The sequence below is a fragment of the Hyperolius riggenbachi genome, chromosome 12 (genome assembly GCF_040937935.1).
Source record: "Hyperolius riggenbachi isolate aHypRig1 chromosome 12, aHypRig1.pri, whole genome shotgun sequence".
NCBI classification, from domain to species: Eukaryota; Metazoa; Chordata; class Amphibia; order Anura; family Hyperoliidae; genus Hyperolius; species Hyperolius riggenbachi.
The window spans coordinates 136,788,213-136,807,292 of record NC_090657.1 but is presented as its reverse complement, the minus strand read 5'-3'; the positions used below and the strand labels follow the sequence as shown (position 1 = coordinate 136,807,292).

Genomic DNA, 19,080 nt, shown 5'->3' with positions numbered 1-19,080 from the left:
TAAACAGTTGTCTCTGATGATTGTGTATTTTGCTTAGTGTTCAATTTCTGCTGCTGAAGTTTGCGACAGTCCCACTTTAAAGTAGGCATTGTACTTTATTCCCACTACAGGGTGATTTTTAAGCTGCCCTTATATCCACTCAGTGGCAATTAAATCTATCATGCTGAACTAGAGGGGAATCATGTGGCAAAACCTGTGTTCACAAGCCCTATCCAACACATTAGGGGAAGATATGTATATATGCATAATGCTGATAGATATTTATATTTTGTTATGTAAGGAGTTCACCACTTTAAACTAAAAGTGAATCTCTGCTTTAGATTCCTCCAGTGTAGCAACACGAAGGGTCATTATTCAGTTAGTTAGTGGACTGAAAGTCTTCTCAGATGCAAAAAACTGGAACGTTCCATTGAGTTGCAGTCCCAGTTTTCACCTGCAGTGGTGCTGCAGATGAAATCTGTAATCACACCTCCTGGTCCTATAGAAACTGGGACTGTATGGAAGGCAGACGTCCCTTTACATTGCTAATTCTGGAGCAAAGGTTCTCCAGCTGTTGTAGTTTAAAGTGGAGAAGCCCTTCAAAGATGTCTTATACATAAGCTTGATTGACGTAGCTGTATGTCTTGAGATGCTATTGTAGAAAGTCTTATTTTTAGTATGTTATGTTACTATGTAGAATAGTGGTACAGTATGCAGCACAGTGTATGCAGCCTCATGTACTGAGTGCAGTACATGGCTTTGGTGCGATTGGAATGCAGTGCATTGATCATCACTGCAGTGGCATGAGGTATCTTGCAGTGATACAATGTAGTGTTAACAAAATGCAGTGTGTTTTCCCTATGTGTGTATCTGAGCATCTTGTCTGTCTGTAGCCGGAGGTTCATATTACATGATATCTCGCTCATTGGGCCCGGAGTTTGGAGGAGCCGTTGGGCTTTGCTTTTACCTGGGAACCACGTTTGCGGGAGCCATGTACATCCTGGGAACCATTGAGATTCTTCTGGTAAGTGACATCTGATCTCTGTTTTTCTTTTAGCTGTTCTCTGGTATTATCCATATTGCCCAACCCTGTGTGCTCCTTACATGAAAATGATAAACTTGAATAAGACGTCCTGACCTAGTGGGATTACACAGGCATATGTAACATCTCTTCTGTGCCCCTACCCTCTAAAACCTTACCTAAAAGGCCAGATAGCACGCAGGAATAGCTGAAGCAGTTAATTTGGCTAGCTCTCCCCCCTCAAGCACTCTGTAACAATCAATATGGAGCACCGAAACCTTCCAAAGGAAGCTGCAGTGCCAGGGAGTTTAGCAGGAGTTTTGATCAATGATTACCACTATCCAACTGCATACAGAGGTGATCTTTAAAGCTCCAATGAAGTGGTTGGGCCCCTCTACTCCAGGGGCTCTGTTGTGGTTGCAACCTCTATCTCCTTTTGTATACCAGTGACCTTAACCATTGACTTCAGTGGCCAGTGCAGCAGTGAGCGCTTGACACGATTCAGAAAAGTTTGCTCACTGCCTTTATGTTGTCCATGTCTGTTTTACAGAGAATTTCCTTAATTTCCTGACCGTGGAACCGCCATGGTGTGTTTTGGCTTTCGTCTGAAAATTGGTAGTCCTGCAGGCAGGAAATGCCTTTTGTCAAGTAATTCAACTGCCCAGTTGCAATTACATGCAGCTGATGGTAGTGTTTGTTAACACCACATGGGTCACGCTTGAAAATTGGCGTTGCTCAGCAGCAAAAAAATAAATAAAAAAAAAATCTCATGCATCGTCAGAGCACGCTAGCTGTGCTGAAATGCAACAACATGGGAGGCTGCCTGTTTACCAACTTTGCTGAGCGCTAGCAACCACCTGGCCGCTGGGAACAGCTGACAGGCGTGTGAATTCACTGCCTTCAGCTGCTGTTAGAAAAGAGTCCTAAAAGTAGTTTGGGATTTTAACACTTCCTCAAACGACCAAAAAAAATAAAGTTTTATTTGTTGCTCTGTCACTTTTGGAGAAATGTCTTCACTTTTTGTTTGGACAGAAAGTGATCAACAGATAGGGACACGGAACTGGAGTAAAATGACAAAATAGGTTCGCCTTACCATACTATCCCAAACTAAAAATGTTATTTTCCTGTAATTGGGCTAAAATTGAAATTCAGGAACCAAATACATGTAAACAATTAGGAGTCATGTGCCAATATCTTTATAAACAGCTCAAATCTGTAATCAGTAACTCAAGATTGTTTTAGTATTAATAAGAACCTTATTTTGACTGCACATTTACATTCGTGTGATCAGTGTCTATTTAACCCTTCTCTTTGACCAGACGTACCTCTTTCCTGGTATGGCCATCTTTAAAGCTCAAGATGCCAGTGAAGAGACTGCTGCGCTCCTGAATAACATGCGTGTGTATGGCACATGTGTGCTCTCGTGTATGGCCATTGTGGTTTTCGTGGGAGTTAAATACGTCAACAAGTTTGCACTGGTGTTTTTGGGATGCGTGATCCTATCCATCATAGCAATATATGCGGGGGTCATCAAGTCTGCATTTGATCCACCAGACTTTCCGTAAGTTTTCCTTTCACTTTTAGAATGAGATTCCTAAATTACTGTCTTCCCTTGTCAAATAACTGTGTATCAAAAATGAAGGCACTTCCCACAGCTTCCAATCAGCTCTCTCACAATTTGACACATTAAATCAAGTTACTGGTTGGTTGTCCGAGGCCACTCCTTGACTCTAAAGGTGGCCCACTAATGATCCAATTTTTAGCGAAAAATCGTTCAAGCGATCAGAAATTCTGATCGGAAGTGAAATCCTTCACTACACCATCAATTAACCAATCTTTGCTTCCTATCACGACCAACAAGAAAATCCAAATTTTTGTTCGACGAAAATTCAATCGGACGATTGTTTTTATAATCGTTCGTAATCGATTGTGCCCATCAACTGACATTATTTACATCCAATCTGATCATAATTTCTGATCGCTCAAACGATTTTTCACTAGAAATTGTACCGTTAGTGGCCACTTTTAGGCCTCTTTTCCTTGGGCAGCTGCTCCCGTCCACTGGCCAGGAGCTTGCTAGCACTCAGCGCAACTGGTGGACAGGTGCTCCCCTTGGAGTTGCATCTGAGCATGGTGGTTGCTGTCCTCAAGATGCAACAGGAGATGGTTTTTCGCCACCTGGTAACACCGCTGGGTGTCAAATGTGACGCACAGTGTTACAAAATGCTTTAATTTGGCTGCATATAATTGCAGCCAAATGGTGCTTTACAAACAGTTTGTGGAAAAGAGGCCTAAGCTGTCTTCTGTCTCTATTGGTGTTTTTTAGTTCCAATTCCCGAATCAGTTGTCCTATAGAGTCTAGGTGACCACCGTTTCCGTTTCTTCTTTTAGCAACTGTACTTCTAAACAGCATAGGAATTTCTGATGGAATTGGGCATGCTAGAGCTCACAATACCAACCTTACTGGCTGTTTTCAGCAGTCTGCATAACAAATTGCACAGTTCAAACAGCAGCGATTGAGAGATAGCTGAGTTGGCTCTGCTAAATTAATGGTAGCAGCTATGCAGCACTGAGGTGAGGAGGATTCAAGTATATAGTTAACATATGTCATTTTTTTCCCATCTGCTGTTTTCAGAGTACTCTAAAGGTATTTATATATGTAATATATATTTTAATATTTAATTTTTTGTATCAGAGACTAAAAATAAATATAAAAGTGTTTTTTTTCCCCATGAGGAAAATGTGAAAGGTAACCAGTAGGTTTTAAAAAACGCTTCAGAACCGCTCTGGTGTGCACCAGCCCTCAGACAGGGGACACACTTGTCTTTCAGTTTTCTGCATGAATTTTCTGCACACCATGTGTGTTTATATGGAGAAAAACTCTCACATTTTTTTCACAGCAATTAATGTCATTTAATAGGGAAAACTGACAAAATGTGCAGAATTATCCTGCAGGATGTCAATTTTTTTTCTGCGTGCAAAATATGCGTTAAGTGTGAACTAGCCCATTGATTAACATGGGTCCTCAGTTTTTTTGTGCAGAAAACGTGCAAGAAAACAGTCAAGTGTGTCCCCTGCCTAGGACTTGTTTCACACATCAAAAGGTGTTGTCAATTTTTGACAGTTGGCATCAGTTTTGTACGTGTTTCTATAGCGGTGTTCACACATAAATATGCACATTTCCAGTTCAATCATGGTCTTATAGTTTTGTATGTGTTTCTATGGGTGTGTCTACATTTAAAAGGTGTTCATTTCCAGTCCAGTCAGGTAAAACTGATAGAAAACTGACATGACAAGACTGGACTGCGCCAGAAATCAAGCCTGAGGCCGGTTTCAATTTAGCAACCTGCATTCGCGTTGTGATCAGATGATCGCATCGCACTGCAATGCTAAAAACAGGATTTGTGGATATCTGCGGTAATGAGCCTTTATACAGTTCTTGTCAGTAGTTCAAATCATAAGTGAGGTTCTCTAGCGCTCACTTCCTGTGGCAGAAATACACATTACAAGCAAGTGTATTGAAAAAATTTGCTTCCCCACACACCAACGTAAAACTTACATGACTTCCGGTCAATGCGCATCAATGCGGATGTTGACCCATAAAGCGTGTTTGCGTCAGATGCGATACTAGGTATGAAATGTCCCATAGACTTTCATTGAATTAGCCTTACCCTGCGGTAAAAATGGGTAAAGCAATGCATTGAATACGCTCTAGTGTGAAAGGGGCCTAAAGATGCGCACACACCTGTGAAGTATGTCGCCCGTCGGGGATCGCTACCCAATCCTCTTTGGTGACATCGCTGGTCTAGCTAGTACAAAAGAGTGTCAGCTGTTTAGCTGACAATGTGTACTGTTGCTTTGCGAAGAGGCGGAGGGAGGATGGAGTGGCGCTTGCGTGATGTCATGGGGAGCAGTGTCTTAGGGCTGGTTCTGAAGCGGTTATTTAAAATGCTTGCAGGGGGAAAACCGCTTGGCTAATGAAAGTGAATGGGATGGTGCACACCAGAGCTGGTCGTTTTTTTCCACAAACGCAAACTCAGGGGCTGCAGCATTTTTTAGATTTCTGAGGCGTTTCTGCCTCAATGTTAAAGTATAGGAAAGTGGAAAACTGCTCTGAAAATGCTAGATCAGAGCGGTTTTCCAGGCGTTTTTGTTACAGAAGCTGTTCATTTACAGCTTTACTGTAACACTATTTGAACTCTGCTACACAAAAATGCTGCAAAAAAATGATAGGCATGTTTAGAAAACCTCTCTATACATGCCTAGAATCGCTCTGAAATCTGCTTCAAAAACCTCTAGCGTTTTGCAGATCTGCTGGAGGTTTGTGGTGTGCACTGGGCCTTAAAAGTAGCTGGCCGTCCGTTGGGGGAGTTGATCCACTGGGCGGATCGCTTGTGGGGTGGTGGGGTGGTGGGGGATGCGGTACACGCTTGACTTTAGTCAAGCTTGTGTGTAAGTCTTGCTGTGAAATCAGAAGCAATGGTGATCTATTAGGAAGGGTTAAAGAGTAGTAACAATGGCGAGAGTTGGCTCTAGACAGGGACTATAGTACTTCTTCAATAATGCACAAAGATTTCAAACTGTATAACATTGCTGCAACCAATATTAAATAGGGCTGGTTAATGAGATGCAAATAATTCTGAGCTGATGCAGGATTATGCAAATTTTGTGTACAAATGTATGCAGATTAAACATGGAATAATCAAATCCCACTTATAAAACGGTCTATTTTCAAGCTGCATAAATTTGCATACAGAATTTGCATCTCATCCCTCACTTATCATACCTTAGTATTACATTTTTTATTTATTACTGGTAATTTATTTAAGAATTTATATAGCGCCGACATATTACGCATGCTGTACAGAGTATATTGTCTTGTCACTAACTGTCCCTCAGAGGGGCTCACAATCTAGTCCCTACCATAGTCATATGTCTATGTATGTATCTTGTAATGCACGTATCATAGTCTAGGGCCAATTTAGGGGGAAGCCAATTAACTTATCTGTATGGTTTTTTTTTGGGTGGTGGTGGAGGAAACCAGAGTGGCCGGAGGAAACCCACGCAGACACGGGGAGAAGATACAACTCCTTGCAGATGTTGACCTGGCAGGGATTCGCCAGCACTGCAAGGCGAGAGTGCTAACCACTGCGCAACCGCCCTGCCATATTTTGGGGGGGGGGGGGGGGGAAGCAAAACTTTTAACACACTATAGACATCTTTGGGGTGGTCTGCCACTGGTTTCTAAAACATTTTTCAACTAGATGAGAGATTAACCACAAACATCGTCCAACAGAAAAATGGTAAATGCCACACCTTAATCACTTGGCACTATAAAGTTCAAAATCACAGTTTTTAAGAAAAAAAAATATCTAAACAGAGACATTCATACATTGTAGAAGTAAAAAATGAAGGAAAAAATGATTCAGAGGCACCTAGTAACTATTGATACTATAGATAGCTAGGGCTCTATTCATAAAGAATTACTCAATTGTAACTTAAACTCAGAATTAAACAAGGTAAATTCAGTCAATCATGCTGATAAACAAGTACAGTGTATAGAAGCAAAGCAGTGCACACAATAATGATTTAATGCAGCAAATGTTCTTGAAACTGCACTAGAGCCCATTCCTACTCTTCTCTGGATTCAGCCAGTGAGCAGGTCATTCTGCTGTGACCATGTGACACCCAAAGTATTAAGTACAATAGATGCTAGACATTTCCCAGCATCCCTGTGTTACAGTAGAAATAATGGGCCTGGTGCAATAATCAGCGGTAATACTACAATGCACAGCGATATTAACCTTATTACCGGCAGCAGCGTGATGCTATTAGTATGACCCATGGCACTGGATCAATGTAAATGTTTCTACGGTATTACGTGTTACCATGGCAACATTCACATTACTCGAGTATTTCTATGCTCTGCCTCCGCATGGCAACCGCTGGTTAGAGCATTAAACCTATTGTCTTTTTTTCACAAAATTTACTTAATTAGAACATAATATGTGAGAGCTAGTAGCATAACTGGTGGTGCACTGCGGGCGGTAGTACTGGTAATATCGCTGTGCACTGTCTCTGCACCGCAATATTACCACTGGTTAGTGCATTGGGACCAGTGTGTTCTCTATGTGAGGGGGTGGACCTGTTGGTCACAGTAAGCAAGCGATGAGGTTACAATAGGTCTACTTCTAAGGCCCTGGAGTTAATAAATCTGTATGGTTAGGTGCACAGTGGCAGACAAACAATTTATCATGATGGGTTTTTGATTTTTGAAACCTAAAAGTAGACTAGCGCCAATGAATCTCCTATTGCTGTCTGCATCTGAGTTCCATATTTTAGGGATATCATTGCATGTGTATATCAGCAATCATTTATTGTATTTAAAACCACTTAGTGATGCTACAAGAAGCCTGTATTGTTTATTTCCACCAGTGTCTAGGTTCGGAAATCTTTAATCTGTCTTTCTAAATAATACCCATTATTAAATAAAAGTACTTTATAAATGCCAGATTTCCCCCAAACCTTAATTTACCTTACCTTGCTTGAGTGCTCCTCTGTGTGGGCTGCACTCACCCTGTTAACCACTCATGTACAGTTGTTTGAATTGTTCTTTCCTTTTTTTTTGTTTTACTGTCACAAATTGAAATATTGAAACCAAAAGTACCTTATAAAGAAAATCAAAAACTTTTAAAACATTTCCCTCAGTAACCAAAAGTTTATTCCACATTTAAAGCCTCGAACATGCTAGATAAAACTCATCAGAAGCGGCTAATAATGACCACCTCTGCCAAGAATCTAATGTGAGTATATTGACCCCAAATGCCTCACCAGCTATTGATTCAGGTGAGCACTGGTGCTTTCCGTGCACCGCTCTGTTTGCTCTCCGCCCGCTTGCATAGCAACAGAACGTGGGGCTAGCCTATAGGCTAGCGGCACTGACTCCCAGGGGATAGAGTCCCGACGCCTACCAGGCGACTTGTCGTGCACCTGTATACGAAACTTTCATTTTAGCACTTTATTGCTGGCTAGCTGGTTAGAAAACCAATTATGCAGTGTGAGAATAATTAGGGCTCTATCACATGAAACTTTATGATCTTTTTATCACTCTATCTGTATTAAACCATCTCATCATTTTGCAAATATTTTATATGAGTAAGTACGGTAACATCAAATTTAAGGACTCAGAACCAACTTATTTTGAGTGTATTTTAGCTTGGTAGGTATTCAGACGTCATATTGATCAGTTCTGAGTACATTCAGGAAAGTGAGGATAATGAAGTGAGGACATTCAGGAAAAACATTACAATGTATCTCGGTCAATGTTCTTTTCTTGTTAATAGAATACTTTTGTCAATAGAATTTCTGCCTCACCCTGGACAATTTTCAGTGAATATCCATGACTGTAGGGGTTTGATAAGGAGAAGACGTTACCATCGATCCAGCTAAACTTCAAACATGTATGAAGCATGTTTGGCACCCAATCCTTTGGGCGACATTGCGGGACTGATACTGTACAGACATGATGCTAGCCTGTAGGCTAGCAAAGTGTTTTGTTCCTAAGTAGCATAGGAGTGAACTGACGCGGCGGGTGGGGTAAATGGGGAAAACAATGCTCTTGGCTGAAGTGATTCACAAGGCAGATTGCTGGTCGAGCAGCTAAGAGGGGGTCGGGGGCTCCTGTACACAGGCTGGATTCTCTGCAGAGAACTTCTTATGCAGTAAGCAAACATGGCTACTGCTGCACTGACGGCCCAAGTTTGGGCAAAGGTCATCATAATAATCGAAGTCTACTTGATAACGATTCTGGTTGCCATCTTGCCCCAGTAGATGTTGAAAAAAACGACAACAAGTCTCACAACTAGAAAGCCCGTGTGAACTGGAATGAAACGTATCTTTTATTAAGTATGTAAAAAAATTGGGTTACGCAAAGTACCAATGCAGTGCAAACAACAAAAAACACATATAGGGAGGGAGAGGGAGCTGGCAGCGTAATCACAGTGCAATACATGCAATGGGGGCAGCCGCGTTCCCACATGTACACAAATTAGGCACTGATGGTGACAATACGTTGCTCCCTGAGTTGAGTTCTGTTGTCTCTGTTCTTCGCTTTTGAAGGATACTTCCAGGCTGGAAAAAATAAAAATCCATTTACCTGGGGCTTTCTCCAGCCCCTGTGCCCTCACTGCGGCTCCGGGGGCTCCCGGTATCCTCCGCTGGTGAAGCTGACTTCGCCAGGTTGGGTTCCGGGTCAGCTTCTTCTGCGTCCACCGCACGGGTCATGTGGTCTCGCTGACGTCATCAGGACGGAACTGCGCAGGCGCAGAACTACTGAATAGCAGTGAACCTTGGAAACCACTCATGGTTTTAGCTGTTAATTTTATGCTATGTTTATTGCTTTGGTCCACAGATTACATTTGAGTGTAATCCCACTTTAAGACCAAGACCTTGCCATTTGTGTATATATCTGTTAATCATTGTCCGTTTAGAACCTTAGATGATTAATGACTGGTAGTTCTGCGCAATCTATGCTTACAATTCTTGATTACATCACTACTAGTAATAATAGAATAAAGGAAAACACCATAAATTACCTCGGAGTTAGCGGTGCCCTGTTGCTTAGTTTTGTGCTTTACAGAAACTACCTGTCATCCTTTGTACACAACATACATAAACCTCCCCTGTGGTCCCATTCTGCAGTTGCTTGGGAAACCCTTTATATTGAAAAAAAAATTACGTAGTTCCACTGCTTCCCACTCAGTAAAATATCAGTCAATATACCCAGAAGCAAAATCATTCCTGCTATGTTCTTCAGTGGCAGACTGCCACAAAGATCAAACTGGGTTTCTGTGCCCACAAGAAGGCAAATACATTTCCCTGGGAGAGTATCAAAACTTTGGTTCACAATTATGATAAAAGTAATTGGATTTGTTTGTAGTTTCTATTTTAAGGGGAACAGATGTCTTCAGCAATGCAAGGTCTAATATAAATAATTACTTAATATATGCAGAAATTGTACTGATGAGAACACAGTGTTGCACAATATCGCCAGGAAACTGCAGTGCTAAACAGTCTGTTGTTAACTCCTGGATGAGACTGGAAAAGCAAAAATAGAAAGAAAGTCATTAAAGACATGATAATGCTATAAATGACGGCAGCATCACATCTAAAATAGATTGGGATGTATGTACTGAGGAAGAATGTTCAGCTAAGGGAATCTAGATTGTAATGATTGAGATTTACTTTCTACTATCAATACCATAATGTTACTGCTTCTAACTACATTGTATTTTCTTTCTTTTATAAAGGCCATCTGTCTGTACTGCCTGTATATTATTACTATTTTGTATTTGTATAGCGCTGACATCTTAAACAGTGCTTCACAGAGTACATCAGACAGGTCATCTTACTGACTGTCCTCAGAGGGGCTCACAATCTAACCCCTACCTTATCATAATCTAATGTCCCAAACCATAGTGTAAAGGTTCACATTATCGATTTTCTTTTTCATTACCAGCAGATTTTTTCATTCTGATCGAGTTAGAATTAGATTTTAGTGTTAAAAGGTTGGCATTAGGAATAAGTTAATGTTAGATAGGGGAAGAAATGGTTAGACGGCAGGATTGGGTAAACATCACAGGATGTCAGAGTTAGGCATCAGGAATGGGTTAATATTAGGGGAAGGTAAAGATTAGATATCAGAAAGTCTACATTGAGTGAAGATGATGTTAGGGTTAGATGTTATTAAGGATTAGCCGATTGATAGGGCAGCCGATGTTAGCGTCCCAACTACTACGCAGAGTCAATACGTACTTACTATACTATTGCTACCCTTATCCTGAATAAATTGTATACGTAGAATGGTTACTAGAACTCTTGCCTTGCAGAGCTAGTAGACCCCCAAAACAATGCTTATACAATTCTCTTCTTCCCACTAAAGGGAAAATAAATGAACAAATTTAATAGGGTTTATTGAGGATGCAATTTTTCAGAAAATGTGTTAATTCTATATATAAATACATAATAATACAAAGATAGATACATGGGTCTATCAAGTTCACATAACCAGGCTTATTTAACAGAGCAACACAAAAATGATAAATGGAAAAAGAAAACGGACTCCAGCACTCTCCATCAACTTCTTCTTTATTTAGCCACGGAACTCAGGTACAAACAAGTGCCCCCTGTCTACAGTTGTTCCGAGTGTGAGCACGCCTCCTCAGGACACGCGGAGCCTCACAAAAATGATGACCTGCTGTAGCCCGTAGTAAGCCATAACCATTTTTTTTGTATTCTAAAGAATTAGAGCAATAAAGATTATTTTTCTCATGACCACACATTTCTGCATTGCTTTCCACAGACCCACCACTGCACATATTTTGCAGATACCCTTACATAGACATACCCTAGGTAATTAAAGTATTTGCAATATGGAATAGTTATCATCTGTGTGGATATCTACAAAACATGCACTAGTAGTGGGACTTCAGAACCAGTTGGGGAAACTCTGCCTGAAAAGTACATCTGAAGCGAAATTTAAATAAAGCATAAACCGTAACGACTTAATAAACTTACTTCTGGAAGTCTTCATGCTGCTCTCTCTCTTTGGGGTCTCTCCCATTCCCATGCTTTTTGTTATTCGGCTAACCCATCAGTTAAATTTTCTTTAGGAGGTGCCTATGGCTGTGCACCAGCAATCCCAAATCGGGAACTCACAAGATCTAAACATGCCCAGTTAAAGCAAGTGCTTGTGCACAAAAGAAAGAAGCTGCACCCAAGCTCTCAATATGGTAGTTCTCCATTTTATTGCTTTGGTTACTTAAAGAATTTTAACGAGGGATTGAACTTCATTTCAATCAGTAGCCAATACCTCCTTTGCCATGAGAAATATTTTCCTTTTCTCAAATAGATCATCAGGGGCATCTGTATGGCTGATATTGTGGTGAAACCCCTTCCGCAGTGTGTTTACTGTGTAACCTCACTGCATTGAGAGAAATAATGGCTGTTTCCAACTGCCAAGCAAGCCGTGTCTCCCTGTGCGGAACGTTCGTTTACTGGGAGTTTTATTGCTTAGTGATGCACTTCTTAGGATTTTGACACCTGTTAAAAATTTCAGAATGTAAACCTGGGTGAGTAAAAATGTTTACAAATGGCAAACACTGACTAAAAAATGTATGAAAAAAAAAATAGGCAATCTTATTCAGTACATTATTTTCACTACAGTTCCTCTAAGTTTTTACAGTATATTGCCATTTTCTGTTAGATGTTACCTTACATACTCGTGTATAAGCCGAGTTTTTGAGCCTAAAAAAGGGGCTCAAAGGAAAAGTAGGGGTCTCGCCTTATAAATGAGTCATAAGGAAATAGTGAGCATAGGCAAATGCGGGGGGTGGGATTACAGCTGCCTGCAATCCCCCCTTAGACCAGGGCCAGTGCAGTGTCTGGGGACAGGCACAAGTTGAGACACCAGAATATCTGCAGGTATCCTGCAGCTCACAGCACTGCCCCTTTCTTTCCTTGCTACAGTTGACTTTGCATGGAGTAGCAGCATGTGCACAGAGCCTGGAGCAGCTTTGGGGACAGAGTCAGGCATGAGCACAGCCCTGTGCCCTGCTGTGTGAATGCTTCACTTTCCCCTTCATTGACAATGTTGGCTGTCATTACCTGTATCCATACTGCTCCTGATCAATCCAGTTGTCGATCAGTAGCAGATCGGACATTTAGGAAATCATTGAGCATAATCAGATCCTGTTAGTTGGACAAGAAATTGCATTATGTGTACCCAGCTTGATGTCCAACCATATTATTATACTGTATTGTGCGTGGCTGAGGGAGACCTTTCAGGAATCCCCCCCTTGAAAATTCTGGGTTTGCCCCTGGTGAGCCCCCTAAGTGAACCATTTACTGCAATACGGGTAACTGAGCTAAGCAGTGATGGTTTTGTCCTTCCCCGACACGTGCAGATATGTGCAGGATTTACCTTAAGTCCATGTGCCGTGTGTAGCAAGTTGTCTGGCCTCTGATTTAAATGGCCACGTGTGAAGATTCAGCCATGTTCTCGCCTCATCGTAGTGTAGCAGAAAGTAGATGCAAACCTGTTTCCCCCAAGTGTCCCGGCATAGTTACAGCACTGCATGGATCTTTTGGGTGGGTCTTTTGATACCAATCCCCGCTGCCATCCGCACCGCTAGGGTTTCTCTGTAGCCAAGTCAATCACAGTCGCATTACTATGACACCCTCTAGTGGCGTCATAGCAATACGACTGACACATGCGCAGGAATGGCAAAGCAGCGCGGATGGTAAGCAAAAACAACCGTGCAGCGCACGTGCATATTCCGGGACACTCAGGGGGCACAGGTCTGCCTTAAAACTCTGCTCGGGGTGGGTGAAGAAAGGATACAAAGGTCTACATGAACACATGTTCAGTCATTTGCAGCATGCTTTTATTTACACTATCCCATGCTGCTGTAGATAAATGTGTTTCACTGGGATCTAGTCAGAAGCATTTAAGCATTGTCCTCAGCTTACTGTAGTCCAGACAGTTTCTTAAAGGATAGGCCTGCCTCAGGGCTATTTGCAGCATTTTATGTCAAATTAACTGACCAGTACAGCAGATTCACATACTCCGTGCTGGTGGGGGTGGCACATCCATAAAAATCTGCCAACAGTACTCTGCACATGGGACAGGGGACATACAGAGATCTGTATAAACAATTGTTCAAAAGGAGGTGCCAAATAAGGATAGAATAGTTAAAAACCGTTTAAAAAGGGTGAGGTAGTGGTGGACTTACCGCCCACAAGCAGACAGTTCACTGAAAAATATCTTTATTCAATAATAATAGACTCCAGAGTAATAGCAATGTGTTTTATTATTATTATTATTAATTGTATTTATAAAGCGCCAACATATTACGCAGCGCTGGACAATAAATAGGGATACATACATTGCAACAAGGGGTGACAGACAGAGAGGTAGCAAACGGTTATACAAAATAGCACAAGGTTATACATGCAATCAGGGTATAAAATGCGTTTTACAGAGACCTGACAAAACAAGTCCGAGTTAGTCCATGAGAAGGGTGTCATTGCTGGGGTAGTAAAATTAAGAAGGACACACTAAGGGAAGGGGGAGGCCCTGCCAATGGCTTACAATCTAAAGGGTGGGGGAGGGACAGATAAGGTAAGATTGTGTTGGGATGTTTCATGGGTGACATCCAGATTTATCAGGCAGTATATGGAGCTTGTAAAGATTCAGAGCAGGTATGAGCGCCTTTCAGTGAATAACTGATCGTGTGATCGTACTTGTGAGAGTTAAGTCCACCACTACCTCCCCCTTTTTTATTTTTTATTTTTTTAAACTATTTTATCCTTATCTGGCGCCTCCGTTTTGAACAATTGTTTATTCTGAGAGTCAACCCTTGGTGGAGGGGTGCCACCCCCTTTTCTTCTACGGAGAGTGACATTTTTAACCCGAGTGGGGTCGGGTCTAATCTCCCCACCTGCCTACTGAGTGGTTACCGGAGGTAACCCACCTTTGTGAGTATATTCTCATATACAGTATTTACTCCTTCGACCAATTGGTTTGACATATTGCACTATTGGGACTCTCGATTTGCTTTGTTTTTCAAATACAGAGGTCTGTGTTTTCTACCATTGGCTTATACATGAGTCAATCCTGGTTGCTGGGGATGTTGGGGAGGTCGGCTTATACACAAGTATATACAGTATTTGTGATTTAATATCAATTACTGCTCTTGTCTGCACAGACTACTGAGTAGGAATTTGACCCTGCCCCCTTCTCCGTGGACACCCAAAGCTATAGTGGTTTTCTGTCAACTAGCATTAGTTGAAATATGTGACAGAGCACTCCAAATATTAACCATTTCAGCCAGCGGGTATTTTTCACCTTATGGATGAGAGGGATTTTCCCATTTCAGCACTCCTCCCTTTCATTCCCCATTAACTTTATCACTACTTATCACAAAGAAATGATCTAAACCTTGTTTTTTCCGCCACTAATTAGGCTTTCTTTGGGTGGTACATTTTGTTAAGAATTATTTTAGTCTAAATGCATTTTAACCGCAATAATTAAGAAAAAATTTGAAAAAATCATTATTTCACAGTTTTGGGTCAATATAGTTTTAAAATACCACATGCTACTGTAATTAAAATCCACACATTTTATTTGCCCATTTGTCCCGGTTATTGCAACGTAAAAATTATATCCCTAGTATGGTGACAATATTTTATTTGGAAATAAAAGGTACATTTTTTCAGTGTTACATCCATCGTGTAATGATTGGTGTCAGCACACAGAGAGCATCTGATTATTGATGATCTTCAGAATCATCAACAATACAGATATATACCTGATTATGGATGATCTGCAGAATCACCAATAATACAAGTATGACTAACCTCTGGACACCTAATGAAGTGTAGGTGTTTGGTGCAACTGTAGGCTATCTCCCGTGGGGCGGGAGACACAGATATTACTACGGCCAGCGACCACCTGAGGAGCAGGTGGCCTCCGGCTATGCAGGGACTATCTCTTTAAGAGGAGGAGATAGAAATAATCTTGCAGCCAGTAATTCCCTTGTAGACTGGAAATCAGACTGCACTGCAGCCCAGGGGACTCCTATGGAATAGAGGCCACTGGCTGCACTGCAGGAAGGACTCTCTGAGGAGCAGGATGTCCTTGCAGCAAACTGACACCCGGTGGATTAGTGTCAGGGGTAGTACAGACAGACTGACCACTCGAGGGATGAGTGACAGCCAGAAGGGTCGGACAGGCCAGGTCGGCAACACACGAGCAGATAAGGTACAGAGACAGAAGGCTGATTCGGTAACCGGGTACAGGCAAGGTTGGCAACTGATAGACAGATGGGTGGAGGTACCGAATCAGAAAGCAAGAGAGAGGTCAACAGAGCCAGAGGTCATAACAGATATCAAGCACAATCCTAGTCTGAGGTGTGAGGTCCTTGGTCTCAACACCCTGGAACTGGTCTAAAGTATAACACAGTAATCCTATGCTTGGGTGTGAGGTCCTTGGTCTCAACACCCCGGAACTGGTCTAAAGTATAACACAGTAATGACACAGTAATCCTATGCTTGGGTGTGAGGTCCTTGGTCTCAACACCCTGGAACTGATCTCAAGTATAACACAGTAAATATCAAGAGCGGAATCTGGCTAAGTGTGAATTCCCAGTTCCAACTGGTTCTAACACACTGTAGGATCTGACTGAGGTCTGAGTGCTCACACGCAAGTATTCGCAACGGCAGACAACCAGCAACTGACAAGCGCTCCTGGCATAAAGGTCCTGTTTTCTAGCGCGCGCACGTAGCTCTCCATCTCTGTGCACTAGAAGGCCCAGGCAAACCAGACACAATGCTGTGCGGAAACCGCCGGTCTGAACGCGGAGAAAGCCGCCCCGCCGCCAGACCGCGTGGCGGCATCTCCGCTATTCATTACACATCGCTAATTTTTAGCCCATACATTTATAATACTATGCCCTCTTGAAATAAAGTACATTTTTTTTAATCCCTAAAGCCAGTAGGTGTAATTTTACTATTGGCCACAAGATGTCGTTGAGCAAATCCCTATGTAGCGTATAAGTATGCTACACAGGTAACAATGTGTTACAATGTGTTGCTACATTGTAACTAGGGAAGTGACGCAGGCTTCAATGAAAACCTGCATCACGGGTGGCCTGCGGGGAGATTAATGATTGGGAACTTAGTTCCCATTCACAAATCTAACGTTTGGCTGCAGAAGGCTGCGCGAAGGCTCTATTTAAGAATAAACACTGTTTTTGAACAAAAACAGTGTTTATTCTTGGCGGATTTGCACAGGGGACTTTTTTCCGCTGCCGCCAATCTCCCCTGCTACCAGCAACATCGTGATAACAGGCATTTGCCTGCACATTAGCATGCAAACCCCCCAAACTACAGGGACGTGACTAGCACATCCCTGCGGCTATAGCAGCTGCTGCTGCAGACGTGAGGCTCACGTCTGCGCGGCATAAATGGTTAATATAGGTGTTAAATCTTTGTTCTCTAAAAATCTTTAATCAGGATGCAGCCAAGTTGCTTAGTTTGCAAAGTTTTTTTTTTCCTCCGAACACACACCATAGTAGCGCCCTGAGCCAGCTCTTAGTAATGGCACTAAACTGTTCACTTTCCTAATGGATCACCAGTTAGTCTGCTTTGGTTCTGATCTGATTTCATATCGAGCCTTGAAGTAATGCCCTCAAGAATATCTGACAGTACTTGGGAGCTCCACCTACTGGCTTCAAGTGGTAAGTATAATATTTTCATGTGCTACTGTACTTTTTTACCGGATCAAAATTTTGTTCTAAACATAATAAAGCAACCTTTAAAGACCACTATAAATGTCCATCATGCACTCAGCAAATAGTTAATAAAAGAATAACATTGACAGATGCTTCCTAGATGTGTGAACCCCTTCCTCACCCCAAAGCTCCACTCCCATTAGTTTACCTGAGCATGATTTGGACCAGTGTAACAGAATACCCAAGCAGCTCGGGGTGACCCAAAACTACTGGTCCAAGCACTATTCCACAGAGCCATATCAATCCCTGCCATGTACGGAGGAGGACCAACAGTCTGAAACAGGCTGTCTGCACATTGGGTTGATGTGGCTCTGTAAATTTTATAAGCTATAGGTTTGCTATACACCAGTGGTTCTGGATGTAAGCCTGGCTTTAGGGGCATAAAGAGATCATTTGCATATTCAGTAGTGATGCATTGTGGGAGACCAGAGTCACTCACTTTAAGCTGAATTATCGCAAATACCTTCTGTTTTAAGAAGGCAAACTACACAGTGCTGGGGTATGGTTGAAGCCGGTAACAAGCATCTCAGAGCAATTTATAACCGCTGCATATTTCAGGTGGGGGCTGAGATGTGTCTTTTTACCACTGATGTTTGTACTGTATAATTATTTTGCTTTGGTTTTCATAGAATGTTCCACAAGGCCAGGTATATTGATTACCAAGCTGGTTATCACTATCACCAGCTAGGTTGGGCATAATTGTGGATACACTGCAATCAATGCACCTGATCTTATCAGAGGATCACATTATACAATGCATCCAGAAAGTATTCCCAGCGCATCATTTTTTCCCCACATTTTGTTATGTTACAGCCTTATTCCATAGTGGATTCATTTTTTCCCTCAGAATTCTACCTACACACAACACCCCATGATGACAACGTGAAAAAAGTTTACCTGAGGTTTTGGCAAATGTATTAAAAATAAAAAACGGAGAAATCACATTTACATAAGTATTCACAGCCTTTGCTCAATACTTTGTCACTGCACATTTGGCAGTAATTACAGCCTCAAGTCTTTTTTAATATGATGTCACACGCTATACTTGGCTAGTTCGCCCATTCCTCTTTGCAGCACCTTTCAAGCTCCATCAAGTTGGAAGGGAAGTGTCGGTGCACAGCCATTTTAAGGTCTCTCCAGAGATGTTCAACTGCAGTCAAGTCTGGGCTTTGGCTGGGTCACTCAAGGACATTCAGAGTTGACCTGAAGCCACTCCTTTTATATCATGGCTGCGCGCTTAAGGTCATTGTCCTTTACCCCAGTCTGGGTTCGTGAGTACTCTGGAGCAGGTTTTGATCTAGGATGTTTCTGTACATTGCTGCAGTCATCCTTACCTTTATCCAGATTAGTCTCCCAGTTCCTGTTGCTGAAAAACATCCCCATATCATGATGCTGCCACCACCATGATGGTTCATGCCTTACTGTAGGGATGCTATTGGCCTGGTGATGAGCAGTGCCTGGTTTCCTCCAAACTGGATGCCTGACATTCACACCAAAGAGTTCAATCTGTCTCATCAGACCAGAAAATTTTGTTTTTTCCTGGTGTGAGAGACCTTCAGTTGTCTTTTGGCAAACTCCAGGCAGGCTGCCATGTGTCTTTTTACTAAGGAGTGACTTCCATCCTGCCACTCATACCATACAGGCCTGATCGGAGACATGGTTGTCCTTCCAGAAGGTTCTCCTCTCTCCACAGAGGGCCTTTGGGGCTCTGACAGAGTGACCATTGTG

At 42.1% G+C, this 19,080-nt stretch overlaps 1 protein-coding gene across 4 annotated transcripts in view; it reads left to right on the top strand.

The window, feature by feature from the left end:
• Positions 1-19,080, top strand: part of SLC12A5 (solute carrier family 12 member 5) — a 223,109-nt gene that overhangs the window by 103,043 nt on the left and 100,986 nt on the right. For all 4 annotated transcript variants that reach the window (XM_068263355.1, XM_068263356.1, XM_068263354.1 and 1 more), the window contains exons 6-7: positions 873-1,003; positions 2,320-2,561. In XM_068263355.1, the coding sequence (XP_068119456.1) occupies positions 873-1,003; positions 2,320-2,561 (373 nt within the window). The remainder of the gene's footprint in view (positions 1-872; positions 1,004-2,319; positions 2,562-19,080) is intronic.